The following is a 12828-nucleotide window of genomic DNA, read 5'->3' as shown; positions in this document are numbered from 1 at the left end:
ATTCTTCAGAACACACAGTTTTTTGAAATATTTTGTTTCACCTTTTAGAAGGGAGCAACAAATGCAATATCTCAAAATTAAACTAAAATAGAGACTGTGTATGACACATACATTTTTAAAAAGTAAAAATTTAAGGCACCGTGGACGCCATACGGTTTTTATGTGAGCTTTAAAAAAAAAAAAAAAAAAAAGCGACACTAATACTAACTAACACAGTAGAAGGAGCATCAGCTGCCCCCACTGCTCAGCAGAAATCACGTGGGACCATTCAGAGCCCTGGACCCTGTTTCCTTTGATTTCTAAGTAAGTATACTGCCCCTGGACACTGTCTGTCCAATTCAAGTTAATATGCAATTCACCATGCTAAAAAGGAAAGAAGTGTCAACCTCCCACTGTGGAGTTTACGTATTGAAATAGTGTTACTTAAATGCTTTTAAATATAAAGCAAAGTGTAAACTCCTAGAGTTAAAGCTTTCATGCAACCATAAACTCAAACAAACGTATGCATTAAATAAAACCATAACAGCTGAGGGTTTAAACTGAAGCAAATTGCCACATGCTTTAGGGCTGTTTCCCCCACTATTACGCTGTGGATTCCTGCCTCAGCATTTCTTTCTTTCCCAGGCTCTTCCAAGGACTCGATTTTCCAACACTATCTCTGTACAAAGGACGATGGAAACTTGATTTGCAGAGCATGCTGTGAACCACACTGGCTCTTACTAGTCACGGAGTCCCCTTGTGCTGATTGAGATGAATACCTTTGCTGTCTCATTCCCCTAGGACAATTAAGGTCATACTTTTCGTGCCAATATAATCATAAAGTCAAAACTGCTGAATCATACAGAGTATGAATTTCTAGATACAACTAGGTCACCCCGATGACTTGAGCACATTTACAGTTATAAGATGTCAATTTATCTGTTAAAATAATGTATTTTAGATAGGACTATAGCTAATATAACACAAAAATTTAATGTATACAAAATATTAGAAAGCAGGAAGTGAACACAAAGTTATGGGCACTATGTTATACGCAGGAAGCTGGGGCCATGTGTTATATGCAGGAAGCTAGGACCATGTGTTATATGCATGAATCTGTGGCCATTGTGTTACATGCAAGAAACTGTGGCCATGTGTTATTTGCAGACCATGACAGAAGACTTCATTGACCACCAATCTTTTATCACACATATTCCTAGAGAAAATGGTATAGAGGTGTCTTAGTTTCTTTTCTGTTGTTGCATTTCTTTATTTAGTGGGCTGTGTGTGCATGCATGCAAGTGCACACATATATGTGCATGCTAAGGCACACAGGTAGAGGTCAGAAGACAAATTCAATCCTCCCATTCCACCATGTGGGGGTCTGGATCGAGGACCTCTGCCTCCTGAGCCCTCTCGCCAGACTTGGTGCTTCTTACTTGCTTGCTGGGATCAAATATCTGACAGGAAGCAACTGAAGGGAGGAAGGTAAATTTTGATTTAGCTTCAGAGGACACAATCTGTCCCGTGGAGAAGGCACGGCAACAGACAGCTCCACGGTGGCAGGAGTGTGCTATTCCCAAGTCTCACCTTCTCAAATCTTGGTGGGAAAGGAAGCAGAAAACGAGAGGAAGAGCCCTGGCTTAGAAAAACGTCAAGCCCCACACAAAAAGTCTCCTTCCTCTGTCTCCTCAAGGTTCCAAGGCTGCAGAACACCGCCACAGCTGGTTTTTGTGGTTTTATGGTGTGTGTGTGTGTGTGTGTGTGTGTGTGTGTGCCTGTGTATATGTCTCTGTGTCTGTGTGTCTGTGTGGTTATGTGTCTGTGTATATATTTCTTATGCTTTTTTTGACTCTTTTTTTTCTGTTTGTTTTGTCCTATTCTGATTTGTTTGTTTTGTTTTGTCTTATTTTATTTTATTAGTATATCTTAGATACCTGTTTGCTTTTAATGAGAGACAGAAAGGGGGTAGACCAAGAATAGAGGGGAGACGTGAAGGAACTGGGAGAAGGAAGAGGGAAAGGGAAAACTGGAACCATAATATACTATATGAAAAAAAATCTACCTTTTTTTTTTTTTTCGTTTTTCTATACAGGGTCTCTCTGTGTTAGCCTTGGCTATTCTGGAACTCGCTTTGTAGATCAGGCTGGCCTGGAACTCACAGCGATCCACCTGCCTTTGCCTCCCGAGTGTTGGGATTAAAGGTGTGCACCGCCACCACCCAGCTTTCTGACTGCTTTTTAAATCTGTATTTGGTTCCCAGGCTGGAAAGAGTGGGCTGGATGTTTGAGGGGGGGGGGAGTCTGCTGGGGGTGGGGGACAAGAAAGCAGTCAGGAGAACAAGTTGAAACTGATCTGGGAGGGGCCTTTCTGGTGCTGTCAACCTCTGAATCCATGGCTCAAAAGATAGAAGGAGATGGGGGTACAGTGCACCTTAATAAAAGGCTGCAGACAACAACAAGGCCCAGAGAAAATAGACTACTGAGTCATTTTACTTGTTAATTATCCCATTTTGTCCCTTGCCTTCATCTCTTGATGTGACCCTAGTGGTAGCCCTCGCTATAGGATTGGAAGTCTGCAACTCTCTAGCTCAATTTGTGCTAAAAAAAAATGTTTTCTCCTGCTTATGTTTTTAGCTAGTTTGGGTAGGGTGTGTGAATTTTAATGTTGCTACTAATTGGTCCTCTTTTGTGACTTCACAGACCTATTCCTATGACCCAGTAATTCAAAAGAAAGAAAGCAAAAGCTATTTTCCCAAAGACGTCTCAGTGTCCTGTCACCTTGGCCAGAGAGTCCCCACACATCCTCCTGAACTGTGGTGTGAACCCCATTCAGATACCAGCCCTGGAGAAACACAGGGCTTTGGAAAACTTGAAATAAACAATGAATTAACCTTATTTTACATTATGTGATTTATAAGGAGCCTTTGCCCCATCCCTCCTCTCCTCTGCTCTTTGCATCTTCCTGTGACTTCCTTACGCTCTCCCTGGTCTGCCGCTGAACCTGCGCAGTCTTGACTGTGCTGTCTTTTTTCATCAATGAACACTCTGCCCATCACTTCCGACTTGCACCCCATTTCTGGCTTTCATCACTCACTCTTACATGCTACCAAGATCACTGACAGCTGAAGGGCCAAGGTCCCAATGCTTGGACACATAGGAGAGGTGTAAGGTCCATGTGTCCAAGATCATGCCTGATGTCGTGTTCCCTTTGCCCAAGGATTGATCATTAACCCAGTGCCCACATAAAGACAGAGTGATGCTTAGGGAGGGAACAGAACCTGCCAAAGCCATGGCTAGCACTTTAAGTCCTAGCTCGATGGCTCCGACTGAGGAGCCTCCTGTAATGTCACAGCGCATTCAGAATGCTGCTGACATCTCTGTCATTGTCATCTACTTCATAGTGGTGCTCGCTGTGGGGCTGTGGGTATGTGGAAACCATATGGGCTTTCGGTGGGCACCAGGCTTGGGGGTCAGTGTCGTAGGGCAGAAGAGGGGTGTCGCGAGGGACTGAGACATCAATGGGTTCTTGCTAGTGTCATTGTCTTCCTATCTGAATCACTTTCTGGTGTGTGGTAGTGCCCAGTGGGCTCATTTTTAAGGCAGAATAATTATTATTTGACTACAGGGAGGACTGCGAACAGCAGGCTGGCCCTTTTTGCATCTCTAGCACCTGGAATAAAGGGAGAAAAACATGTTATCTCATTTTCTTTAATTGTTTGAACTTCTAGCTTGGTGGGCTGGCCTCTTGCATCATTTGTGATCTCTTCATCTGTTTTCAGGACTGAACTCTGTGCTGCAAATTCTTACACAGTACAGCACAGCACACACAGCACAGCACAGCTCAGGTCATATACCATTCCCACAAGTGACAGGAAACAGCTGTTTTTCAGAGAGGGCGACTTCTTAAAATCCTCCTAGTGCTCTAACTCTACTGAAAATGGTCCCTGCGACAGTCACGAGAGAGTGTGTGTCTCTGAGAGAGAACTCACTGCTGCCAGCGCCTGTCCATGTGTCTGGAGCTGTGACACACCAGCTGCTGTGGTCTGATGTCTCTCTTTCTTCCTCAGTCAATGGCGAAAAGCAACAGAGGCACTGTTGGAGGCTTCTTCCTGGCTGGTCGGGATGTGGCCTGGTGGCCGGTAAGTGGCATTTCTGGATTTCTGGAGATAAGTTTTTGTGTGTGTGTGTGTGTGTGTGTGTGTGTGTGTGTGAGAGAGAGAGAGAGAGAGAGAGAGAGAGAGAGAGAGAGAGAGAGAGAGAGAGAGACAGAGAGAGAGAGAGAGAGAGAGAGAGAGAGAGAGAGAGAGAGAGAGAGAGAGATTAAATATATTAATCAAACCTGCTCAGACTATACAATACTACCTGTACATCTCCTTTTGGGGTTGCCTGTTTGCAATTGGCCATCCAGTTGGTGTGTTTTTCCCTGGGAATGGCTACCTCGCCACATCTCAGCGTTCCTTAATTGGCTGTAATTCTTCATCCATGGTGTAGGCCTCATGGGATTTCCTTCTACGTTAGCATGTCAATTGATGTTGCCCTTGTTTGGGTCATGTTTGGGCAGCCATGTTGGGGAGAATTCACGGGTATAGTTCTTCTGACATTTCTAGGAGATGTTAACTCGTAGGAAAGAAAGTTTCTGTTCCTCTGGCTTTCCCAATCTTTGCATCCCTTCTTCCACAATGTTCCCTGGGCCTCAGGTGCAGGAGCTGTGCTGCAGATGCATCAGTTGGGTCTGGCCTCAAGTCTGCATTTGGATGGGTTGTGGTTTTCTGTAATGGATAAAGCCCATCTTGACCTTTGAGTCTTTGTTTTTGGGTTTTTTTTTTTTTTTTTTTTTTTTTTGGTTGGTTGGTTAGTTGGTTGGTTGGTTAGTTGGTTGGTTGGTTGGTTGGTGTTTTGTTTTTTGTTTTTGGTTTTTTGAGACAGGGTTTTTCTTGTAGCCCTGGCTATCCTGGACTCTCTTTGTAGACTAGGTTGGCCGTAAACTCACAGAGATCCACCCACCTCTTGACCCTTGAGTCTTAAGAACAGCAGACAGAAGAGAGAAGATGATGAACGAATGTCCTGGGGCTAGGAGGTTGCAGAGGAGGTCCTCTCTCTGGAGTATGAGGTCCTTAAGACTGATTTAAGTAGCCATTTTTTGATCAGAGGACTATCAGTTTCATCCACAGACAGGCTCATTTCAGAGACTACTGACAGAACTATCAAAGCACCTACAAGGAAGTGTTCCATAAGCTTGTCTGAGAAGCAAACATGTAAGGACATTAGACTTTATATGCTGTATATGTTCAACAACACCCTGCCATTGCAATCGATAGTAAAGCCAAGGAATGTGATTGACTTCCAAATAATCATTACTCTTGTGGTTTTAAAACAATGTATCGGCCAGGCATAGTGGCACATGCCTTTAATCCCAGCACTCGGGAGGCAGAGGCAAGTGATTCACTATGAGTTCAAGGCCAGCCTGGTCTACAAAGTGAGTCCAGGACAGCCAAGGCTACACAGAGAAACCCTGTCTCAAAAACCAAAAGAAAAAAATGTATCCGTTCAAAAGCCTTAAGTAACATTCTGCAGACTACCATGTTGGAGAGGGATTAGACTTGTTCTATGTCATGCAACAGAGCACTCTCACCACTAGACCAGTCACCTGGAAACTTTGCAGTTAAATGACATCATAATTCGTTAGACACAATATTTATGTATAGAACACTCCACCCAAACAATAAAATTTTTGCATTCTTCTAACCAGCTCATGGGACTTTCTCCAAAATAGACCACATATTAGGACACAAAACAAGTGTGTGTTAGGGTTTCTATTGCTGTGATAAAAAGCAACTTGGGGCAATCAGATTTTGCTTGACTCATACATCCCAGATTACAGTCCTTTTGTTTTTAACAAAACCTCAATTGTTCAATTTTACCAATGAAGACTCAGGAGCCGGATGCTGGGGTGAAAGCGTGCTAGCTCAGAAAGGCAGAGAAATCAGCCAGCTGACGTTTCTACTCAGCCAGTGTCCCAAAGGAAATAGGCTCAATCGCCCATGCCATCTCAAAAACCCCCAGACTGAAAGCCCCTCCCTTCTATTCCCTGTGCATCTGTCTGTTGTCCTGACTTCTTTTCACTCTCTGTTTTGTTTTGGTTTTTTGTTTGTTTTTGTTTCCTTTTGTGGCAGGTGATCTCTTTCCTAGGGCAAAATGCTTTGTTTTGTTTTGTTTTCAACAGAAAATGCATTATCCTTCTTCTTCTTCTTCTTCTTTTTTTTCAACTAAAAAAAATCTTTCGAAGCTTTAAAACTAAATATACCTTAGTTTGTGTGGATAAATACACCTATACCCCCTTTTTCTTTATACATAAATCCAAGGCTTAAGTGTATTATTTTAGATGACAAAGGACGTTCATTTTGAACTTCAGCCTCTTGCAAGCAGCTTTTAAATTTAAGTCACTGTCTTGCCTGCATGAGCTATATAAAATTTGATGCCTTTGCTAAGTTTTGCTAGGCTTTGCCATTTCCACTCATGGCCCTGCCTCCACGGCCAGATGTCTTTGCCATTTATCTGCCAGTTAATGGTTTTCTGTTTTGATGACCACATAGCTATATACCATTCCATGCACACCACGAATTGGAGAAGAGAGAGGTTTTTCTTTTGTTTTTCTAGTTGTTTGTCCTATAGCCAATAGTACTGCTTGTGTAGTTTGTTCCTCAGAATTGGCCATTCCATTCCCAGGCTGCCATTTTCCTTTAGTTTTGGTTCCATCAATGGTTGACAAACCATCAGTAAGCCATGTGTCATCTGTATGTGGTGACCATTCCATTGGTTCCTCACAGTTCAATAGGTGCCTCTTTTGGGGAAGGGGTAAACGTGGTATGTAATTTCTCTAATGTGCAAACATACCAATTAGGAGCTGCATCTGAGTTTTGTTCGTGGGTAGAAGGATTAAAGGCATGTACCTCTACCACCTTGTTCATTGTTACTCTAGAATTCAGAAAAGAACTAATTTACAGAGATCCACCTGTCTCTGCTGGGATTATACCATTCCCTGCTCAGATAGTTTATCTTAGCTCCAAGTCACTCCAACTCTTAGAGATTTAGAAAACAAGTGTTTTCTAAAGTGTTTGCATTTACTTAAAACATTTTAAATCTCTTAACTGCATTTTTAATACCAAACAACAAAAATACCCTTTTTACTTAAGAATAAAAATTGAAAGCTGATGTCTAAGATGGTGTGGGCCAGCCATCTACAGTCTAACATTCTAACATGGAGTTAAGACACATGGCTTAAGGTAACCTATTTTTCATTTCATGTCAATAAAGCAAGTGTGCCTTTGATAAATTATCATTTGAAAATATTACTATTTTTTATTTTTATTTTTTCATGCCTGACCAAATGAAAGGCATTTGTTAGTTTTTATAAGTTAGTTTGGACTGAATGACTAAGCTGTCTGATGAACTATCACCGCTCTTATTCAGGAGAGTTCTCCTGTTCGAATTTAATCTTTACCAGTTTTGATAGCATCCACAGCTTTTCTCCTACTGTAGAAACAAAGGCAAAGCCTCTTCCCCAACTTAACACATATCCTGGTTTCCGTGCTGAAGTCAACACGCCTTTAAAATATACAGGTCAACCTAATTCAGCAGGGTTTTTTTCTACTATCCAATGTCTCTCTGCAGCTGTTGTTTCTTTTTCGTTAGCATTTTAAAATTTTGAGCTGGGCATGGTGGTGCGCTTGGGAGGCAGAGGCAGGCAGATCTCTGTGAGTTCGAGGCCAGCCTGGTCTACAAAGTGAGTCCAGTACAACCAGGACTTCAAGAGAAACCCTGTCTCATAAAACAAAACAAAAGAGCATTTTAAAATTTTAAAGTAATCCCAGAACTCAGGAGGCAGAGACAGGAGGATCGCTGTGAGTTCGAGGCCAGCCTGGTCTACAAAGTGAGTCTAGGATAGCCAAGGCTACACAGGGAAACTCTGTCTCGAAAAAAAATTTACAGTTAGTAATAACTAAATAATCTATCTCTGGGTGTCTTTATTACCACTTTCTGCTTATTAAGTATATCTTTTAAAGATTTATTTATTTATGTTATGTAGACACTACTCTATCTTCATGTACACCTGCAGGCCAGAAGAGGGCATCAGATCCCAGTATAATGGTTGTGAGCCACCATGTGGTAGATGGGAATTGAACACAGGACCTCTGGAAGAGCAGACAGTGCTCTTAACTGCTGAGCCATCTCTCAAGCCCTAAGCATATCTTTTAAAGTGTAGTTAGATCTTTCTATAACTGCTAATCATGTGTTGTATATTTGTAATATGTTTTATATTGTAATATGCAAAAAACGTTTCCTTTTACTAGAGACATGGAACATTGTCAATCTTAATTTGTACACGTGTCCTCATAATGGCCATAACTTCAAATAAATGTGTAGTTACAGAATCAGCCTTTTCATAACTTAAAGCAGTCGCCCATTGAAATCCTGACTATTTATCTATGGGATGGTGCACATACTTTAATTCTCCAAACTCTGCAAATTGAAACACATCCATTTGCTAAAATTCATTTCTTTGGCTTCCTTTTGGTTTACTTCCTGCAGGATATGGAGTTTAGTTATACAAAGAACAAGTAGGACATGCCCTTACAATTTCCTTGGCTTGTTTTCAAGTAATAGAAAATTCTTTTCTTTTTAACTTTGCTATTAACATGGTGTTCATTATGAAATTCTGAGGCTTCTAGAACATTTCCTATTAATTGCTAATCAATTTCATCATTACCTGTGCTAGAGATCCTGGTAGACCCATACATGATCTGATATGTGTTATATACAATAGGTAATTTCTATTTCTGATTATTTGTTGCAGTTGAATAAATAGTGAAGTTAATTCTGAATCATCTGTGTTTCAGCGGTTTCAGCATCAAACAGCTCTTTCCATGTATTGAGAATCAGTAACTATATTAACAGATTTAGGAAAATCTAATAATACCATAAGCCTGGTATATAGCTCTGATTTTTTTAACGGAATCATAAGGGCTCTGAGCCACTTTATTTACTTTTCCTGACTTATACCCTACCTTTCATGAAATTTTTATATCAGTATAAAATGTAGGTGCTCCAACTTGAGACCCACCCCATGGGAGAAAACCAAGCCCTGACACTATCAGAGACACTCTGCTATGCTTACAGCCTAGCATAACTGCCTTCTGAGAGGCTTCATTCAGAAGCTGATGGAAACAGATGCAGAGACCCACAGCCAAACAATAGGGCAAGTTCAGAGAGGCTTTTTTTGGGAGGAATTGGGAGAAGAGTTGAGGGATTCAGAGAGGTCAAAAACACCACAAGAGAACCTACAGAGTAAACTAACCTGGACCCATGGGGGCTCACAGAGACTGAGCCACCAACCAAAGAGCTCTCGTGGGCTGGACCTAGACCCCCTACACATATGTAACAGATGTGCAGCATGGTCATCATGTGAGCCCCTTAATAATGGGAGTAGGAGCTGCCTCTGACTCTGTTTCCTGCCTTTGAATCTATTTCCCCTGATTGGGCTGCCTTGTCTGGCCTCAGTGGAGAGGATGTGCTTAGTCCTGCTATGACTTGAGCTGCCAAGGTGGGTAGGTACTCCTTAGGGCCCTCTTTTTCTGACAAGAAGGAGAGAGGGGAATGGGAGGAGGGGGCATGAGGGTGGGACTGGGAGGAGATAGGAGAGGAGGCTGGTATCAGGCTAAAAAGTGATTAAATTTTAAAAGAAAGAAAAAACAGTAGGGGCTCCAGAAATCCCTTTTACTATGTGAAGGAGATTCTAATTGTTGGGTTCAGGGTAGAAGCCAAAAAAAAAAAAAAAAAAAAAACCAACAAAACAAAACAAAACAAAAAAAACAAAACTCACTTCAGACTCAGAAGCTTAAAGTGAAAGCTTTATTTTCTGAGCTTAGGGAGGTGAGCAACTTGGGATCTGAACTGTATCCTTGAGGGGAAATCATATTGCATATTTAAAGGTGAAAACCGAAATTAGCTCATACTGGGGGGTGGGGTAGGGGGTGGATGGTGGAACTGGCTGGTGAGCTTCAACTCAAGATATTTTGCTAACAATAAGTTCTAGCTAACCTCGAAAGTGTGCCTGGTAGTTGGGGGCAGCTGGGCTTGTAGTAGGAGGATTTTTACAGATTAATAGGCCACAGGGTACGCTGATTATAAACATAGTTTTGGTCAACCTGACATTGTACAGAGATTTTTTTACATCAGCAATGAGCTGAGATGACGTGGCTGGTGGGTATGAAATGAAAATATCTATAGTTATTCTACCCAAAAGGAGCAGGGCTCAACACTAATTAGTCCTTTTTATAAACAGAAGTCTCTTGCCTTGGGGATATTTGTTGTTAATCTCTCCCAAAAATAATTACTGCAAAAAATAAAATAAAACAAAACAAAATAAAAATAATAATAATTGCTGCAAGCTCTTGGCCAATGTTTATTTTCTGCCCATAATGAGGCAATTTCAGCATTTGTAAAGGGTACCACAATTTCTGCTGCATCTATTTCTGCTAATTGACGAGTTCTCATTTTTCCTTTCAAAATCAATTCAGAAGCCTTTTCTACTTAGATCTTTAATTTTTTTATTCTGTGTGCTAGAAATACCTATTCTACGACATTATCTTCTCTCTGCATAAGATTTCCTTTGGGAGAAGGCAAAGTAAGCAAAACACAATCTAGCTTTGGATCCAAGTGATCCACATGTGCAGCCTGTAATTTGTTTTCTACCAGGGTCAGTTTTTTTCCCAGGCTCAGCTGATGATTTTCTTGAACTATTTAAGTCCTTGTCACCTTGAAGGTTTGAAATAGGTTACTTAGCCCTTGACTAGTTAATCCAATTATGGGCTGTAGCCAGCTAATATCTCCCAGCAATTTTTGAAAATTATTAAGAGTTTGTAATTGATCTCTCCTGGTTTGTGCCTTCTGTGGTCAAGTTTTCTGTAAACGTATCTTATATCCTAGATAATCGATAGAATCTGCTCTTTGTATTACTTCAAAAGCAATTTATAATCCCCAGCAAAACAAACTTCTCTTTACTGCATAATACATTTTCCCCTAAGGTATCTGCATCTGCATCAGCGGGTAAAATATCATCCATATAATAGTAAGTTTTATATTGAGCAAACTGTTTATGAATTATTTCTAATGGCTTTTTACAGGATATTGGTATGTGGTAAGACTACTTGACATTCCTTGTGGTAAGACTTTCCAATAATACCTCTTTATTGGACAACTATTATTATAAGTAGACACTGAGAAAGCAACCCTTTCCATATCATGCTCATGCAAAAAGAATTGTGAAAAAGCAGTCTTTTAAATCAATTACTGTCAGAGGCTATAACTAGGGCAAGGAAGAAGGCAATGGGATTCCAGGCTATAAAGAGCTCATTAGCTGAATCATCTTAATTATCGCTCTTACATCTGTTAACATCCTCCATTTTCTTAAGTTCTTTCTTATAACAAACAGGGGCTGGTAGATTCTTCAATGTGTTTAGCATTAGATGCTCCTATGCCAGCTGTCCAACTACCTGTAATTTTTCTTTTCGAATAGGCCGTTGTTCCACCCATACAGGCTTGTCAGTTAGCTATTTTTAAGAGTATGGTGGTAGGTACATCTGAAAGATGAGCAAGTGTTATACCTGCTTATATACAATCTGACCAGGCTGTCCTGGACTCACTCTGTAGACCAGGCTGGCCTCGAACTCACAGTGATCAGTCTGCCTCTGCTTCCACCTCCCGAGTGCTGAGATTAAAGGCGTGCACCACCATGCCCAGCTCTGTGACTGTTCTTGATAACATCTTTTAATGTTTTCTGAGAAGTATTCTTTATTTTATAGATTGTTTCTGAAGTTGGAGAAATGTTAATCTGTGTTTTTCATTGCTGTAACAAATCATGTTCCCATAAATTCATGGCTATATTAGCCATGTATGGCTTTAATTTTCCTATTTGTCCTTCTGACCCTATACACTTAACCCATTTTGCACTTTGCTTTACTTGAGATAAAGTTCCAGTCTCTAGACTCTGAATACTTAGCTCCTGAAGAGGCCAATCTGGATGCTAAGATTTTGGTGAAATTATTGCTATATCTGTTTTTGTGTCTATTAAACCTTCAATTTCAATGCCTTTTTTTTTTTTTTTTTTTTTTAGCTTTGCTCTTTGATTGTTTATAGAAGTTTGTCAAAATATTTGTTTTCTGGTCTCTCTTGAGTTTTTGTTTTGTTTTAATTACTGAAGCTATTCTGTCTTTCATTACATCCAGAGCAGTAGTGTTTTTAACACTAGGCATTAAAGTGTTGAAGTTATTTTTATAAAACAGCATTTGTTTCTCTTAGCTTTTTTCTTAACCTGCTATCACACAAATAATTGAGACTCTTTTATATTTGACCTTTAAAAAAAAGTCTGTCAAGTATTCTGGGCCAGAAGGCTAAAAATGATGACACTCTAATGCTGTAGAAAAATGTTGAGGGACTGTCCAGGCGGCTGAGTACCTCTGTCGTATCTACACTTTTGGAAACTGCTTGACTACACTTCCTACATAGTTATGTAATATTTATTCCTTCTTAAGTCTTTGATGGGGTTGAAGACTATATAGTTATAGTCTCACAGTTAATTGTTTAGGATGATAAAAATTGGTAGATAGTAAAATACTTTATACAAATGTAAGTTTTACCTAATAATTTTCATAATTGTTATATTACATATAGTTTGTTATTGTAAGAAAACAGAGCCTTTTATTAGACTAAAAGGTGGAAATATAGGCATAAGGTTATTGTGTAATTTAAATTCTGATTTCCTGTCTAAATGTTGTGTAAACTCTACTCC

The 12828-nt window shown here is 40.3% G+C and overlaps 1 protein-coding gene across 1 annotated transcript in view; it reads left to right on the top strand.

Moving 5' to 3' along the window:
* Nucleotides 1-3262: 3262 nt before the first annotated feature.
* LOC127195727 (solute carrier family 5 member 4-like) overlaps nucleotides 3263-12828 on the top strand; it is a 52618-nt gene continuing 43052 nt past the window's right edge. The window contains exons 1-2 of the mRNA XM_051153261.1: nucleotides 3263-3405; nucleotides 4049-4120. Of these exons, the coding sequence (XP_051009218.1) occupies nucleotides 3271-3405; nucleotides 4049-4120 (207 nt within the window). The 5' untranslated portion in view covers nucleotides 3263-3270. The remainder of the gene's footprint in view (nucleotides 3406-4048; nucleotides 4121-12828) is intronic.

Source organism: Acomys russatus, chromosome 11, assembly GCF_903995435.1.
Source record: "Acomys russatus chromosome 11, mAcoRus1.1, whole genome shotgun sequence".
Taxonomy (NCBI): Eukaryota; Metazoa; Chordata; class Mammalia; order Rodentia; family Muridae; genus Acomys; species Acomys russatus.
The sequence above is the reverse complement of the archived record's forward strand: the minus strand, read 5'-3'. Positions and strand labels throughout refer to the sequence as shown.